Raw genomic sequence first — 18,841 nt, 5'->3', positions numbered from 1 at the left:
ACATGCTTTCCAGAACTAAACTAAAGAGTTTTTGCTGGAGTTGTGTTAGTCTGCCATCTAGTGAATAACACTGAAATGAACACTTGCCAGAATTCGAAGGGATGTGAGAAAGAAAAATTTGGTTATCACTTGGTGGGGGTAAAGATATGTTTTAATTACACACAAAAAGAATGTTATTTAGGTTGCAAAGTCTAGCACTCAAAAGTTTGCAAATGCCAGAACTAAGGTTGTCTGTGCAACCTTAATTATGTACCTTTGTGAGTATACATAGTTCTTATTACATGTTCACATACTATTCCCTTCATTCGGTGCACAGGTAAGACAGTGTTGATCAATATTTCTTTTTGCTTTCATCATGTGATGCCTTATTTACTGCACACCATCCAAAGCTTTCACTGAATACAGAAATACAGTATTAATTTCCTCAAGGCCTTTTCTAGTAAGTTCATAATGCCTCACAAATGTTAATTAATTTATCTTTACAACCCCACTAAGAGCTAGGAAGATATTTTATCCCTATTTTATAAGTGGGTAACTGAATCACAGAGAGATTAAAGCCAACATTGTCAAAAGTATCCACACATTTTGGGTGCCCAGTTTGAGACATGCAGAGCCTGGTTTTTCAGAGATGCTGAGCTGTATCTCCAGCTTCAGTGGTGAGTGCTCAGCTCCTTTGAAAAGGAGGCCCTAGGTGTCTCAGGTTGAACCTAGAAAATGTGGGGCACACAATTAGGCCCCAATCTTGCAAACATATATGTCTATGCTTAACTTTAAGTATGTGACCATTCCCACTGAGGCAAATGAGACTACGTACTGGCTTAAAGGTAAGGACAAGTATAAGTGTTCACAGGATTGCGCCTTATTACTAATGCAAAAGAGGATTGCTCTCTGCCCTCAAATTAGCTGAAAAACATTATATAATTCTCTTTTGTATAGACTCCATTTCACTCCTAAAGATTTCAGTTGAGAGCCAGAATATCTAATTGTTGGCTTAAAGTGGATGTCATGCTGTTCCTGATGTTTAGCAGTCCATATTCAGTTAAAAAGTGAATCCTGAAAATAAAGTGCTAATAGAAAGACATGCAGCCTTATTTAAGTTTCCAAAAAGGTTTACAAGAACAATGTAAATAAATAATTACGAAATAATAAAAGTTGACTAATATTTGTATAAGAAAAAGAAATAATTAATTGAGTGGAGAAGAGTATTCAAGTAAAAAAGGAACAGGAATTAGAGAGAGAGAAATAAATCTAAATATGGGTGAATTGTATATACTTCCTGGAAAGCTGACCCAAATATTTCTAAGGATGTTCATTTTTATTTCAGTATTGTGCTAAAACACACAACCAGGGTGAAATCCTGGCCCCACTGAAGTCAGTGACAAAAATCAATAAATTCCTTAGTTTATATTATTGTGCTAAACTACATTTAATTTACACATTTCACCCCATCCTGCACTCTGTCCACTAAGCCATCTCTGACTACTTCTAATATTCCAAATCTCTAAGCATCTTCCACATCTTTTTGTGTACAAGTGTTAAAACATGAATAGTTCCTGTCTACTCTGCAAAATGGAACCATCCTTTATTCGCATAGTATCTGGGTCCTCTGACAGAAGTATTTCATAGATTCATAGGTTTTAAAGCCACAAGGTACCATTATGATCATCTAGTCTAATTTCCTCCATAACATAGGCCATAGAACTTCACTCATTTGTAATGCTGACAAGACCAATGATAATCACCACCACCTTGAATTGCACCTGGTAGTGAACAAGCTGTGAGCACAAAGACTTGAGCACATATGTTAGATGCCTGCAATGGCCCATTCTGCTCAGAAGGCATCCTGCATCAGATGAAGCTGCTGGCTGATCTTTTAAGCTATCCCTAGGTACACGGGGATACCTGCTGTACTCAAGATTGATGATGACAAAAGAGTGCATGAATCAGAAAGAATCATAGAAATGTAGGAGTGGAAAGGACCTCGATAGGTCATCTAGTCCAGTCCCCTGCACTGAAGCAAGACTAAGTATTATCTTAGATTATCCCTGACAGGTGTTTGTCTAACCTGTTCTTCAAAACTTCCAGTGATGGAGATTCCATAAACTCTCCAGGTCAGTGGTTCTCAAACTTATTTGATCGTGCCCCCCTTCTTGGTGTCTGTAGTAGTTTACACCCTCCTGGACCTTGGCCAGCAGTCGCTACTCTCGCCACCCAGCTCTGAAGGCAGAGCAGAGTGGCGGCTGCTGGCCAGGCACCCAGCTTTAAAGGCAGTGCCACTGCCAGAAGCAAGGGTGGCATGGCATGGTATTGCCACCCTTACTTCTGAGCTGCTGCTGGCGGTGGCACTGCCTTCACAGCTGGGCAGCCATCCAGCAGCCACCACTCTCCAGCTGCCCAGCTCTGAATGTGCATAGTAAGCTTCTTTTCCCTAAAGCTTCTCAGGCCCCCCAGAATACATTCTGTACTCCCCAGTTTGAGAACATCTGCTCTAGGTAATTTGTTCCAGTTCTTAACTACCCTTACAGCTAGGAAGTTTTTACTAATGTCTAACTTAAATCTTCCTTGCTGCAATTTAAATCAGAAATAACTATAGTCTTCTGGCCATTATAGATGATAAAAGGGACCCTCACTGTATCTGAGAGTCTGGGAGCAGCAACAGAGCCAATAGCACAACTCAGCTGAATTATTTTTGCAAAAGGTGGCTATATCAAAGGTGTCCATGATTCTTGAAATACAGTTAGGTTCTCTGCATTTATAGTGTAGAGTGGAGTGTCAGATGAATTCCATTTTTTAATTATGGTCTGTGGAGATGAGGTATACATTTTGGACTACATTCTCCCTTCAAACCAAAGAACACCCATTGAAATCAATGGGAAGATCGTACAAAGTTCAAGGGTAGAATATGGCCTTTATATAGTAACGGGCCCATCACCACTCTTCCCTAGGTAGACTCCCTCCCCCCACAACCCCCGACCAATGCTTCCTTGTCTTCAGGCAAGCAACAGTCCATCCTACCCAGTAAAGGACTCTGTGGTATACCCTGCCAACACTACCCAGAAGAACTATGATGGAGTGGGAACAGTAAAGGCTTCCCACAGAGCCCTCTGATGGGGTGAAGAGCTCTGGGTTTCAGAGGTAACCCATAAAAATTGAACAGGACAGTTCAAACCTCTTAGAGACATTGTTTCAGGCCTGGTCTATGCTTAAAATTTAAGTTGACCTACCTACGTCAGTCAAGGATGTGAAAAATTCACACTTCTGAGCTACATAGTTAAGCCAGTCTAAGCCTTAGTGTAGACAGCATTAGCATCGATAGAAGAATTCTTCCATTAACCTATTTTCCACCTCTCAGAGCTTGGCTACACTTGCAAGTTAGAGCGCATTAAAGCAGTCCCGGGCGCCCTAACTCCTGAAGTGTCCACACTGGCAAGACACGTAGAGAGCCTGGACTCTGCAGCTGGAGTGCTCCTGGTTATCCACCTCCATGAGAAGCATAAAGCTTGCTTCACGCCGGCTGAAACACCCAGGCGTCAGTGTGGACGAGGTGTTGCATTCAGGGCCGGCTTTAGGAAGTGCGGGCCCCGATTCAAATACCCGGCGGCGGCACTTCGGCGGCGGGTCCTTCAGTCGCTCCGGGTCTTCCGCGGCACTGAAGGACCCGCCGCCGAAATGCTGCTGAAGACCTGGAGCGAGTGAAGGATCCACCGTCGAAGTGCCGCCGAAGACCCACGGGGGCCCGATTCGGGGGAATGGGGGGAATCGGCCTAAAGCCGGCCCTGGTTGCATTACTGCGCTGTGATTGGCCTCCAGAAACATCCCATAATCCCCTGAAGTCAAGTGGTCACTCTTCTCATTGTTTTGAAATTGGCTGCAGACATGCGGATATCCCCTTTCAAAGCTCCGTTTCTGACAGCCGGCATGCTTATCTGCTCCAGGACAAAGCAAACCATTAGTGTGGAATGCTGCTGTTGTGAGTGTGTGAGAGAGAGAGGCGGGGGGAGCAGGGTCTGCTGCTGTCTGAACTTACAAGACAGCATGCTGACACGCTCTCAGCCCCCCCAAAACACACTGTCTCTCCCTCCACATACACACAACACACTCCCTGTCACACTCCACCCCACCCCCCATTTGAAAAGCACATTGCAGCCACTTGCACACTGGAATAGCTACCACAATGCACTGCTCTTTGTGGCGTTGCAAGAGCTGCTAATGTGGCCACGCCAGTGTGCTTGCAACTGACAGTGTAAATACACAGCAGCGTTTTCCCTGCTGTGGTCTCCGAAGGCTGGTTTAACTCCCAGTGCTCTACATCTGCAAGTGTAGCCAAGCCCAGAGAGGTGGATTTGCTGCTGATGAAAGAACCTCTTCCATCGCTATAGGGTCTACACTACAGTGCTACAGCAGCGCAGCCGCAACTATGCTTCTTTATCACCATTTCTAGTGAGGAACTAGCCTCAGGATGTCTATAGACTCAGAAAGACATAGTTATCCACTACAGTCAGTTCACATTTAGTAGGTTTTCTTCAAAATTTATGTTTTTAAAACACTATAGCCTAGATTCTGACAATTGAAATATGTCATGAAGGCCACATACATGAAGTGGACTGAATGTTTGACAGCAAGAAACTTCTGAATAGCTTGAGATTCAGTTATTTGAAAAATTACCTCTTACCCTATATTCTGAGGTAGCAGTTAAATATCAGCTGGGCAACCAATGATTGGGCTATCTCTGAGAGCAGCTGCCTTTGAAATTTGCTCCACTCTGTGGTCTGCCAGGGTTTGAATTTCACAACCTTCAGGGTGTAATGTAAAGTCCATTTATCTTGTTTAGCATTTGATTGACTGATTCTACTTTAGTTGTTTCTTCAAGCAGCATGTAATTTGTATCTTTAATTTTTGTAATTGAAGCACCTAAGGTGCCACAGTAACAGCTGCTATAAATATTGGTACCATACATAAACTCCTTTGTGTTCATCCACTGATTCATAACTCCTGCCATAGTCAGTTATTGAGCAGTGGAGTCCACAGTGAATTACTCAAATAATTCACACCTAGTTGTGTATTTGCCCTTCAGCTTCATGCCTATTACTGAACAAAGCATGAATCACTACAGTGTAGTTCAGATTAGAAATTGTCTTGTTGCTTTAACTATGTGAGCCTTTCAAAAAAATTAAGAGAAGCTCTGTGTAACAAGCAAGCTCAGATCTATAAACTGTTATTTATTCATGTTATTTCCAAACACAATCTATAATTTAAACAACACAGCCCTCGCAAATGCATTTGGGCTGACTCTTGTTAGGTAACAGACTTCACCTCCCACACATAAAATAAAATTCCTTTTTAATCACACTTCCATGAAAGCCCATAAACGTAACTGAAAAATCATTCAAAGCTTCAACCAGAACTTGCAACAACCAAAACATCTACAGGCATTTTTCTAAAGGAATTTTATTTCTGAACTTAGATGCCTCTTTCAATTCTCTCATGTTGGGCTGTAAAAGAAATAAGACGATGGGGCATGCCCACAATTGGTGTAAATTGTCCTGATTCCATTGAACTTCACTGATTTTAATGGAGCGACAGTTTACACCACTAAAGGATCTGCTCCCATATTTCATACTGGCCTACTTTGTGCCTGGATTGTAGTAAGAAGGTAATTTTGTTTTTAAAGGATGGAGTATTATTTATTACCAATAGCAGTCAGTGAACAAAGAAGAAGGGCCCTGAAGAGTTTACAGTCCAAAGACAGGAAAATAAACAGACAGCAGATAGAGAAAAGGAGAACAACAAACATATGGTTATTAGGGCTGTCAAGAGATTAAAGTAATTAATCATGCGATTAAAAAATTAATCGTGAGATTAATCGCACTGTTAATAAGAGAATACCATTTATTTAAATATTTTTGGATGTTTTCTACATTTTCAAATATATTGATTTCAATTACAACACAGAATACAAAGTGTACAGTACTCACTTTATATTATTTTTTATTACAAATATTTGCACTGTAAAAAACAAAAGAAATAGTATATTTCAATTAACCTAATACAAGTTCTGTAGTGCAACCTCTTTATCATGAACATTGAACTTACAAATGTATAATTATGTACAAAAAAACTGCATGCAAAAATAAAACAATGTAACAATCCAAAGCAGAATGGACTGACACATGTTCATTTTGGAGATAATTCTGAAGGCCCAGAATACAGTGTGTGTGGTTTTAAGATGTAAATGGTTGTGAGAGTCTCCACGGGCTATGCTCTAAATAGTTCATTTTATACCAGTAATCGAGTAGGATGGGAAACAGGGAAGGGCATTACACTACTGAAGCAGAAATGCACCTATTTTAAAACAAGATTGTACTTATAACCAAAAATCTATTGCACTGAAAGTCATTGCGGAGAGGGGAAATTAATAATCTATATGTTAGGCACATCAGGTAGGAGGAAGTGGTGCAGATCCCAGTGAAATATTAAAGTCATATAGCTAATGACATTCTTGATTTAGCAATTAGGATGAGCAACTGGAAATTAGACCACTGTCATAAATCCACCATCATCTCTAGAATTCTGAGGTTGGGGCACTTTACCTGTCGGAGTATTTTGATAGTCTGTCTTCGAAGGCTAATGGAACCAGAACTCTTTACGAAGACCCAGAAGGAAGATACTGTTCCTGCCACAGGCTGTTCTACTGTGAGTTGGCTAGGATGCTATATTCATCTTTCATCCTCAGTCAAGTACCCAGTGGGCACCTCTTCCTCAGACTTCTATGGTTTAACACAGTGGTCGGCAACCTTTCGGAAGTGGTGTGCCGAGTCTTCATTTATTCACTCTAATTTAAGGTTTTGTGTGCCAGTCATACATTTTAACTTTTTTAGAAGGTCTCTTTCCATAAGTCTATAATACATAACTAAACTATTGTTGTGTGTAAAGCAAATAAGGTTTTTAAAATGTTTAAGAAGCTTCATTTAAAATTAAATTAAAATGCAGAGTCCCCCGGACCAGTGGCCAGGACCCGGGCAGTGTGAGTGCCACTGAAAATCAGCTCGCGTGCCGCCTTCGGCACACGTGCCATAGGTTGCCTACCCCTGGTTTAACAGATGATATGTAAAAGATGTGGCAGGAGATAAACTGACTAGAATGCCAGTATCAGAAGTTTTTAACTAAAGCTGAGTGACTGTATCATACAGAATTCAGAATTCTTACGTTATTGCTGTGCAGGAGGCAAAGTGAGTTTTGGCTTTCACTTTAGCTAGGGTTCCTAGGCAGTGGTACTGTGATAATGCAAATAAATAATAAATAGTGGATTTGTTTCACAAAGTAGACAGGTTGGTTAATCTAAATTTCTTCCTGTTGTGGAGAAGTTTCTGATTATTTTGCAGATAAAATTGAGCAGATTTAGGGTGAGCTGTCTGGTTCTGTGGCTGCAAAGCCGTATAAATGCTGTCTTCTCTGGATGAGTTTGGGGTAATACTCACTGAGGTACTAGAGGTGCTGGGAGCTCTTCATCCTATAACCTGTCCTTTTAACAGGAGTCCTTTTGGCTGACGTGGGCCTGCTAGGTGAAAAAATTGATCCACTGCTGGTGGACATTGTTGACGCTTTCCTTATGGAGGGTAGGATGCCAGCTTATTTTAAGTAAGCTGTTGTGCAGAAGAAGAACCCACATGATTCTAACAAGCTAGTTAATTATTGCACAATATCTAATCTTCTAGTTTTGGATAAGACTAGAACACCTATACGTCTGAGGTCTTCAAACAGAAACTGCACTTCTGGTAGATCTCCTCCTACTGAGGACGATTGGGTTTCCATACTGATAGATTTAATGCTATCAGTTGTTTTTGATATTATTGACTGTGAGGAGTTACTGATTCACCTGCAGACTGTGGCAGAAATTGACAGGGCTGCTCTTGGTGGCCCCATTCCTTTTTCGCTGAGCATTTACAGAAAGTGATGTTGGGCAATTGCTTTCATTCTTAAGAGTGTTATCATGTGTGAGCTCCAGAGGCTTCCATCTTGTCTCCCCTCTTGCTGAATATGAATGTTGAGAGGATTAAAGAGGAGACATAGGCTGATGACATCTAGCTTTGTATCTCACCAGATCCTGCCACTGCAGTTAGATGCCTGGAACAGTGATTGGGGCCTGGATGAGATGCAAGTGGCTGAAACTCACTCTATATAAAATGTAGGTGATGTCGGTGCACTGGGGAACTCAACCAGTCGAGGGTGGGAGAGGTGGGAGATGACTGATGGTGTTTCTACCACTTGTCAGGGGTCCTCACCTCAGCCAGCGGTGCTGTTGGCTCTCCAGTTAGTGTGAAACAGAGGGCAGCGGGGCCCCAAGGAGGCTTTCTCCCATCTCCCTCTGGCTAAGGGGCTGGAGCCACTTCTTCTAGATGTGGTCCTGGTTCCTCTGACTCGCATCACAGTCACACCATTAGTTTGGCACAATGCGCTCCGAAGGGGCTGCTCTTCAACAATTAGCGCGGGGAAGCTGAGGCTGACATCACAATGCACCGGGGCACCACTACTAGGTCGGGAGAGTGCGAGCTGCTCCCTTCGGTCCGCCCAAGGGAGCCTCCTTTTGCTCCGTTCCATAGACCAATCCCACCTATAGTACACACATCAATCACTTCCGCCTCGCTCCGGCGTGCTGAGGTCAGAGGGTGTGCGTGACACGCTGTTCTCTCCGTCTCCTCCTTTCCCGCTAGTCTCAGCGCAGCGCGGCGCCCCTACAGTTTCGTCGCTCTCTGTAGTTCTCGCGCGTACGCTCTGCTCCCTCGGCCACCCAGCAGCCCCCGCGCGGTGCCGCTCCTCCCACCCCACCCCCAGTGAAAGCCGATCGGGGGCGGACGGGCGGCCATTTTGTTCTCTGGACCCTGGGTTGCTGGAATCGGCGGCGGCGGCCGTGTGGCTGGCGGGACCCGGGGAGCCGCCGCAGCGCTGGTCGCTTTTTAAAGGGTTTTAATCTGTCTCAAGGGGCCGCTGCTCGGCCCTGTTTTAACCCGCCATGTCCGGAGAGGGAGCCGCTGGCGACCAGGTGAGCGGGAGCTACGAGGCCGGTCCCCTAGGGGCAGCGGCCTGGGGTGGGCAGCGCGGCAGTGGCGACGGGGGTACGCGCGCCCGCGTAGGCCTTGGGTGAGCGGCTTGGCCGAGCCTCGTCTGTGGCTGGGGGAGGGGGCGGTCGAGCCGCAGGGCTCCGCTGGATGTGTGCATGGGAGCAGCGGGGAGGTGGGTGGGAGGCGCGGAGCACAGGCGAGGAACACAGGTTGGTTTTTTTTTTTTTTTGCTCTTTAGACTTTAGGCTCCCCCGGCCAACTGCAGGGCCTTACTGTAGGATGGTGGCACAATCAAAGAATGGGCCCGTTCTCGCCTTCCCCCAACACACATTGTACGAAACCTCAGACTTCCATATTTAACCAAATACAGTTGGGAAACGCCTTGCATGCGTTCACGGTGGGTGCTGGCCTGTTAGACTAGTTAAACCGAAGAAATTTTTAAAAATTCGCTTTCCCCATCCATGTTGGCAAGCACGTTTTCTTTCGAGTCAACTTAGACAATAGGAAGTGTAATCGGTTTCAGTTTCTGGATGCCATGCACTACTAGTAATATCTCGGTTTCAGACTCCAGAAGATAGTTGAAACCCAATTAAGCTGTTTATATACAAATATTTTATTTGCCTTTGTAAAATAAATTTAAGCTTTGGGCTTATACTAAGAGATTGTGACCCTTTAAACAAAACTCTAGTGACTTTTCTAAATTTCAGAAATGTTTTTAATCAACACATTTAACAATGAAAATATTAAAACGTACTTGTTCAACAGATTCCAGAGTAGCAGCCGTGTTAGTCTGTATCCGCAAAAAGAACAGGAGTACTTGTGGCACCTTAGAGACTAACAAATAGCCCACGAAAGCTTATGCTCTAATAAATTTGTTAGTCTCTAAGGTGCCACAAGTACTCCTGTTCTTTTTGTTCAACAGAGGTGGTTGTTTTCCCCTGAACAGTTTTGTAATGGAGGGAATCTCTTCCTGGTTACTTTTTGTGCGGGCAAATACCTCATTTTAATTACTTTTACATCAACTTCATTGTGTGTTTAATTATGCTGTTATGGGTAAATAACTTTTCATTAACTTGTTTTTGTTTATTTTTATAGGCAGATACAATCTGGTGTTGTACATCAGCCCCCTTAGAACTGGTGTTACTATGAAATGCTTTCTTCACTTACCAGCACACTTTCTTTCTTTCTTTCTTTCTTTCTACTTTTGGGTATTGAAGAGCCTGCTCTGCCAGTCAGAGCTATATTTTAAGTCCATACTCACTTTGCGGGGAAAACCCAAAGTTTCTGAAGCAGGGAGGAGTGATGGAAACAAGCTCAGAGGAGATGGAGACCACATATATACAGTACTTATACAAGTTGATGGTTCTGCTCTTCCCGTCTTAGTGAACTTATTTTTTAATGGAGGTGTGAGTTAAGAGAAGTTTCCCTGTAAGTCAGCATGATCACCCCCACTTCTCGCCCTAGGCTTTAGTAGTGGGGAAAGTGAGTGTCTAGGTTATGGGGAGACACTTCAAAGGAACACCGGTTCTTGGGGGGGAAATGGGGACCTCATTATCTATTTTAACATAAAGCTCTCAAATCTTGTCTGCCTGTAAAGTAAAAGAAATTAAAACAAGCTAAATGAAAATAGACTTCACAAAAGTATATAGCAAAATTGAGCTAATAAATATTCAAAATTCAGTGCTTTTCCCATTGAAACCAATATGGAAAGTTTCTTAATCACAGTTACTCTGTTTACTTCTTGGCAGCCATCTTCCTTGTAAAGTTCACTGCAACTGGAATTATGATGCTCCCATACTTATCTAATTTTGATGTAAAATTATGGCAATCAAAAAAGCTAACAATGTTGGGAATCATTAAGAAAGGAGTAGATACTAAGACAGAAAATATCATATTGCCTCTATCTAAATCTATGGTAGCTCACATCTTGAATACTGTGTGAAGATGTGATTACCCCATCTCAAAAAAGATATATTGGAATTGGAAAAGGTTCAGAAAAGGGCAAAAAAAAAAATGGTTTGAGGTATGGAACAGTTTCTGTATGAGGCAAGATTAAGAAGATTGGAACTTTTCAGCTTGGAAAAGAGACAACTAAGGGGGGATATAATAGAGGTCTATAAAATCATGACTGGTGTGGAGAAGATAAATAAGGACACATTATTTACTCCTCATAACACAATAACTAGGGGTCACCAAATGAAAGTAATAGGCAACAGGTTTAAAGCAAACAAAAGGAAGTATTTCTTCACACAACGCATAGCCAACCTGTGGAACTTTTTGCCAGAGGATGTTGTGAAGGCCAAGACTATAACAGCGTGTTGTTGGGTTTTTTTAAATAAAGGAACTAGATACGTTTATGGAGGATAGGTCCATCAGTGGCTATTAGCAAGGATGGTGTCCCTAGCCCCTATTTGCCAGAAGCTGGGAATGGGCAACGGGATGGATCACTTGCTGATTACCTGTTCTGTTCATTCCCTCTGGGGCACCTGGCAATGGCCACTGTAGGAAGACAGGATACTGAGCTAGATGGATCTTTGGTCTGACCCAATATGGCCGTTCTTATGTTCTAAATATTTTATATGCAACATTACATAGGAAAATCTTAGTGTTTCTCTTTAAAAATTGAATGGAATTGTACTGATAATCCTTTGGCCAATTTGAAGTTGTTTAATGAAGAGTTACCTCTTGGAAATAACTTTTAGTGTAGTTTCATGGAAATTTCAACAAGACAAAATTACTGGGCAGTGACTTAATTGTATACCTTTTTCATCACTGCAGAGACTATTAGAAAGTCATTTATGAAAAATTAAAAATATATTTTCCCGTCCACAGTAAGCGTAAAACCATTCCAAAAGTAAGCTTCCTGGTATAATTATTCTTGTGTAGCCATGCATTTGAGGATTTCCATAGTCAAAGGACTTTCAGGACTCCTTGTTCATGGATGTGCAGCATGAGAATGGAAGGTGGTGGTGAGATTATCAATTTTAGTAATGTTTACATGTGAGTAAATTTTGTATAAAGGGAAAAATACTTAAGTTTAGCACCTGAGGGCCAAGTCCTGAAGGGCATCATCAACTCCAATACTGTCTGCAGTACGGAAATGTAGGTCCATGAGCTACCTTCCATTGGTACAGCTGCTGTTAGTAAGATTAATTTGTGTGATGGTAAAAATGCTAGATCCCACTGGACTGTTGTCAGCATTAGATCTCCCACCAGTTCTATCACTGGTATTACCATTTAATTACCTAGTGTAGACAAGGCTATGCTGTTTTCCAATGATAGTTGAGGGTGTTGAGCACTTCAGAGATCAGGCCCTTAAGCATATGCAGTTTGAGATTTCTTTATAGCTTGTCTAAAGCATGTAATTTCACATAAGGTTTTGAAGCTTGTATGGTTTATATTAAAGGTTGCTAATATTTTCCTCCCTGCCCTAACTCAATTTCTTACTAATCCCATGATCCTTTAACTGTATCCATGCTGGTGAACCTCCCACCCAGTTTACTTCAATGGGGCTCTGTGCAGACACAGGGTTTTGACCATGTGGGTATAATCCAAGGATCAGGACACAGCTTCTTCAATGTACTTGGTAAAATTTCCAGTAATCTAAGTGACTTAGACATCCAGATCTCTTTAGTGCTTTTGAACATTTTAACCACAACTAAAGTATCTGTAACAGAATGAAATTTAGAAATGCCTGTTAAGGATAGTACACTATCTGTGTACTAGTATTTTCAGTTTCTAAAAATATGGAACTGGGCAGTTGGTAAAGAATTTTACCAGGATGCAAGTGTAATTGGATTCAGTTTTGTTCCCTGGATCAATGTAAAATGTCTGAGATTCCCATTTCAATGATAACAGAATACACTTTAATATTAAAAGGTTTTCAAGGTAAAAATGAAACCACAGAGAATAACATGATTAAATAAATCCTCCAACTCACTCCCCTCCTCCACTACACTGAAAGTACTTTTACCAAGGTATTTCACAACCTCTTTCTGGCCAAATCTCAAGGCCTTTTTATTTCATTCTCATTCTCCTTGACCTCTTTGGTTCTGCTGATACAGTTACATATCCTTTTTGAACTCCCTTGGCTTCAGCGATACTGTCCTTGCCTTGTTTTCCCACGTCTTTTATTTCTACAGTGACTGTTGTCAGGATGATCCCTCCTTTCTCGGTCCTGGATGTCTCACTGCCAACTTAAACTTAGTGGACTCAATATCCTCTGCTGCACCCAGTCTCCACTGAGCGCAACAAAGGAGGTGTGACAACTCTCTGATTAGGCGGATATCTAGGTGCCAGGTTGCCTCCCTCCAGGTTGCCACTTCAAGATAGCGTAGAGCAGTTTAAGTACTGCTTTAAGCTATGCCCTAGCTTTAGATGCCTCTGAAGGCCAACTACCAGCTAGGGATTTCTGGAGTGCATGCAGGTCTGCCTCTACTTGTTCCCCTATACAGATGGCTGCGCAGGAGATGGTACAGCTGGCTACACCACTGGAATCCCCATCTATCCGTCCAAGTCCATATATAGCTGGGAGGGTCTGTAATGGGTTCAAGGACTGAATACAGCATTGTCTACCAGAGAGCTCCTTATTTTTCCCCACAAAGCTCACCCTAATCTGTCCATTCTTTTGTCAACCTCTGTGTCACTCAGGCTACTCAGTTTGAGGTCATCTCTGAATTCTTCCTACACCTTGCCCCACACATCCAGCCTCTGTCTAAATCCTGTTGCTTTTTTCTCCACATCTCTCAGATCTGACCCTTCCTCTTTATCCAGACATCAGAAACTCTCATCCAGGTACTCAATGTCTCCTGTTTTGATTACTGCAACTCTAATCTGCCTGACATATTATTTTCTCAATTTCATACGAAATACATTGTATCCAAGGTCATATTTGCCTGAAAACCTGATCATTTATCCGTATTGTTCTCTCCTTGATCTTTGCATTAACTCCCCGTTTCCCCCTCACTTTTTGTGACTGTCAAACCACAGCATATCTGCCTTTCTGTGCTTGTCATCTTTTGCTTCTATCCCTGCCTCTTACCTGCTTTATCAATAGTGCTAGCCTCGGAACATCCATTTGTTCACCTTTCCCACAAATATCTCTTCCTTCCACACTGCCTTTACATAAACAACACTAATCTAATTGCTAATCTAATCTGTAAAGCCACTACCCAAGGGTGGATTATTTTGATAATGATTTAAATCACCAAACTGGAAACATTGATTTAAATACACCTCTACCCCGATATAACGCGACCCAATATAACACGAATTCAGATATAACGCGGTAAAGCAGTGCTCCGGGGGGGGGGGGCCCTGCGCACTCCGGTGGATCAAAGCAAGTTCGATATAACGCGGTTTCACCTATAAGGTGGTAAGATTTTTTGGCTCCCAAGGACAGCGTTACATTGAGGTAGAGGTGTACTTGATTTTAGTCGTGTTCTGTATTTGTACTTTTTAGTTCTTTTCCTAAAGAGAGGTTCATTCTCATTGGTTGGTAACCATCAAAACATGTTTTGCGACAAACTATGGCCTCTACATATACTTGGTGCTTTATCCCCTGGGTTAGCATATACTGTGTCTGTACACATGTAAGTAGTTATGTAGCATAAATATATTTATTCTGATGCTTAATTTGTTTCCTCTTTTTGTTTTTAGAAAATGGTGACTAACACATTGATTTTTATTTTACTTTATTTTGCCTGTGATGTGTCAAACTGTATTTGGATGGAAATTGGAATTCAATTTAAAAATGCACAAAAAAAAAGCATTTTAAAATTTTTTTAGTTAAATTGTCCTTAAAGTGCTAGAGATGCATAAGAAGAAAGTGTATCAAAATGTGTTGCATTTAAAACTAACTGATTACTTAAACAGGAAGTATGATTAGTAGTTAGTGAAATGAATTGATTGTTTCTGGTTACCAAGATTTTAGAAGTAGTAGATTGCATCCTCTTTAGTCATAGGTATGAAGAGGAAAACAAGTTTTTCTGTTTTTAACTCCCAATCTGTTTCGTTATTTTTAACTGAACTAGATGAATAAACTGAAATGAAGAAAATATGCCCTCTTCATCAGCATAAGAGGCAACTGCTGTCAAAAACTGATTTAGCACTTCAACAAACTCTGGTTCCAGGTGCTTAGCCACTCACTTCCTCTGGTTCAGTGGTTTGACTTTACTTAAAACTTTGGCAGCAAATATGTATGGCTTGAATATTTATTGAATTTAAATGATTTTAGTAGATTATTGTAAGTTTAGGCCTTACGATAGAACATAAGAACAACCATACCGTGTCAGACCAAAGGTCCTTCTAGCCCAGTATCCTGTCTTCTGACAGTGGCCAATGCCAGGTGCCCCAGAGGGAATGAACAGAACAGGTAATCAGCAAGTGATCCATCCCATTGCCCATTCCCAGCTTCCGGCAAACAGAGGCTAGGGACATTATCCCTTCCCATCCCGGCTAATAGCCATTGATGGACCGAGCCTCCATAAACTTATATAGTTCTTCTTTGTTTTTAACGCTGTTATAGTGTTCGCCTTCACAACATCCTCTGGCAAGGAGTTCCACAGGTTGACTCTGTGTTGTGTGAAAAAATACTTCCTTTTGTTTGTTTTAAATGTGCTGCCTATTCATTTCATTTGGTGACTCCTAGTTTGTGTGTTATGAAAAGGAGTAAATACTTCCTTATTTACTTTCTCCACACCAGTCATGATTTTATAGACCTCTATCAGATTCCCCCCTTGTCGTCTCTTTCCCAAGATGAAAAGTCCCAATCTTAAATCTCTCCTCATATGGAAGGTGTTTTATGCCCCTAATCATTTTCCAATTCCAATATATCTTTTTTGAGATGTGACCACATCTGCACGCAGTATTCAAGATATGGGCATACAATGGATTTATATAGAGACAATATATTTTCTGTCATCTTATCTATCCCTTTCTTAATGATTCACAACATTCTGTTCGCTTTTTTGACTGCTGCACATTGAGTAGATGTTTTCAGAAAACTATCCACAATGACTCCAAAATCTCATGAATGGTAATAGATAATTTAGACCCCATCATTTTATATGTATAGTTGAGATTATGGTTTTCAATGTGTATTACTTTGCATTTATCAATATTGAATTTCATCTGCCATTTTGTTGCCCAGTCATCCAGTTTTGTGAGATCCTTTTATAGTTCTTCACAATCTGCTTCGGACTTAACTATCTTGAGAAGTTTTGTATCATCTGCAAATTTTGCCACCTCACTGTTTTACCCCTTTTTCCAGTTATGAATATGTTGAATAGTACTGGTCCCATTACAGACTCCTGGGGGATACCACAATTTACTTCTCTCCATTCTGAAAACTGACCATTTATTCCTACCTATTGTTTCCTATCTTTTAACCAGTTATCAATCCATGAGAGGACCTTCCCTCTTATCCCATGACAGCTTACTTTGCTTAAGACCCTTTGGTGAGGGACCTTGTCAAAGGCTTTCTGAAAATCTAAATACACTATATCCACTGCATCCCCCTTGTCCACATGCTTGCTGTCCCCCCCACCCCCCTCAAAGAATCCTAGTAGATTGGTGAGGCATGATTTCCCTTTACAAAAACCATGTTGACTTTTCCCCCAACAAATTATGTTCTTCTATGTGTCTGACAATTTTGTTCTTTATTATAGTTTCAACCAGTTTGCCTGGTACAGTACAGACCCTTTTATGTTCGACCCGTTTACAGGCGAATCCGCTTCACACGCGGTAGCACCATGTCTCCCAGTGCTACCTATTTAACATGCGAGACTCGTTAACATGCGGTACAGGAACTTGCTATGTAGCGCTACAGATTTGCTCACTAACTCACTGACAGAAATTGACAGGAAGTGCGGAGCAGAAACGTGTTGTACGTCTTTACCGATATTGATAAAGATGTATCACGCACATTTAGTCATTGTCACGCTAGAGATATATATAATATATACAGTAGTACTGTAGTTATATAGTAATATATATACTACATGAGAAAATTTTAACTGTAGACCTAATATAATGGCAGAGGGCAAGCGTCAGCGTTCCTACACTGTAGAAGAAAAGCTAGCTGCAATAGATCGAGTAAATAGAGGAGAAACCCAGGCCAAAGTTTCAAAAGATATTGGGATTGCCGAATCTAGTCACCGAGGATGGCTAAAAAACTAATCTAAACTGAATGGCTTTGTACAAAATATCAATTCTGCCACGGGGCTTAAGCGAAAACGTGTGCGCTATTCAGCAAAACCCACAATAGACAAAGCGATGTGCATGTGGTTTGCTCCGGAAAGGCTGAAAGGAATGCTGCTAAGTGGGCCAATTCTTCAAGCCCAAGCGACAAAATTTGGAAATTTAATGGGGGATGAATCATTCCAAGCCAGCAAGGGGTTTATAAGTCGTTTAAAAAAGCGTCATGGCATAGCGCAGGTATCTATTTCTGGAGAAAGCCGATAGATGAATCGGCCGCGAATGCGTTTCCCGCCGAGTTAAAATCTATTTTACAAAATGAAGACTACCACGAAGAACAACTTTATAATTGTGATGAAACAGCTTTATTTGCAAAACTGCTACCTGATAAGACTTTAGCCTTTAATTACGAGACAGAGAAAACAGCTGGATTTAAAAAGAGAAAAGATTGTGTGATTCTTCTTGTTTGTAGTAATAAGACGGGCAGCCATAAGCTTACCCCTCTTCTCGTTGGCCGCTTTCATAACCCTCGCTGCTTTAATCACATCAATAGAGCCAAACTGCCAGTAATATATGCTAACAGCAAAAATGCTTGGATGACAAGACACATTTTCGACAACTGGTTCCACAACAGCTTTGTTCCAGCTGTTCGTAAGCATCTGCAATCAAAGAAACTCGAAGCCAAAGCACTTTTGCTACTTGACAATTGTCCAGCCCATCCTCCAGCCGAATCACTGGTATCGAACAATGGAAAAATTTGAGTGCTGTACCTACCATTCAACACAAAATCAAAAATTCAACGTTTAGACCAGTGCATTATTCAGATTTTTAAAAACAATTATCGACGGGAGCTGATTTCTGTGATCATGTCATGCACGTCTTCAGGCATTTCCGAATTCCTGAAACAGTTGAACATGAAGGAAATTATTTAGTTAAAAAAAGCTTGGGACAGAGTAAACCAAAAGTCCATTGAAAACTGCTGGATGAAGGCTCTCGGTGATGCCTTTTCTGTCAAAGACGGCTCATACTCGGAAAACTCAGCAGTGGCACTGATTCAGAGCCAGACTTTGAAGGATTTTCAGAAAAAGATGTCCTACAAACGCATGCAGACAAGAGGATAAAGGTAAACTTCTCTTTCAAACGATAAAAGATTTTAGTTTGGATACGTCGCCAGAAATCATTACCGAGTGGCTGGAGATGGAAGAAGACTGCCCGACTTCAGAATTTCTGTCCGAGGAAGAAATATTAACGGGCTGCGAGGCTACGTCGGACCGCAAAAGTGATGGCGAGAATTCTAATAACGCAGGCCTAAATGACAGTGACGAGGATGTCGTTGAAAAGGTCAAAATTTCGCCCACAGAAGCCCTTAGTGCTGTAGAAACTGTTGTAAGATTTACGGAGGATCAAAATGCGGAAAATATCGAAATCATTCATCTGCGCCGAATGACAGACTTCATAAGAGAAAAAAAATGCGATTATGAAAGAGCAGAAAATAACAGCGTTTTTTTCTAAGTGAATCATAGGCACTTTTTTCAGCATGGCCCTCTTAACCCGCGGTCCGTTAACCCGCGGTCGTAACGGCTTGA

The 18,841-nt window shown here is 41.6% G+C and overlaps 1 protein-coding gene across 1 annotated transcript in view; it reads left to right on the top strand.

The window, feature by feature from the left end:
- The first annotated feature begins 8,851 nt into the window (after nucleotides 1-8,851).
- The window catches only part of CSTF3 (cleavage stimulation factor subunit 3), a 78,167-nt gene continuing 68,177 nt past the window's right edge, over nucleotides 8,852-18,841 (top strand). Inside the window, exon 1 of the mRNA XM_065402954.1 lies at nucleotides 8,852-9,040. Within this exon, the coding sequence (XP_065259026.1) occupies nucleotides 9,011-9,040 (30 nt within the window). The 5' untranslated portion in view covers nucleotides 8,852-9,010. The remainder of the gene's footprint in view (nucleotides 9,041-18,841) is intronic.

This window comes from Emys orbicularis, chromosome 4 (assembly GCF_028017835.1).
Source record: "Emys orbicularis isolate rEmyOrb1 chromosome 4, rEmyOrb1.hap1, whole genome shotgun sequence".
NCBI classification, from domain to species: domain Eukaryota; kingdom Metazoa; phylum Chordata; order Testudines; family Emydidae; genus Emys; species Emys orbicularis.
Note: the sequence above shows the minus strand (reverse complement) of the source record. Positions and strands in the feature narration are given on the sequence as shown.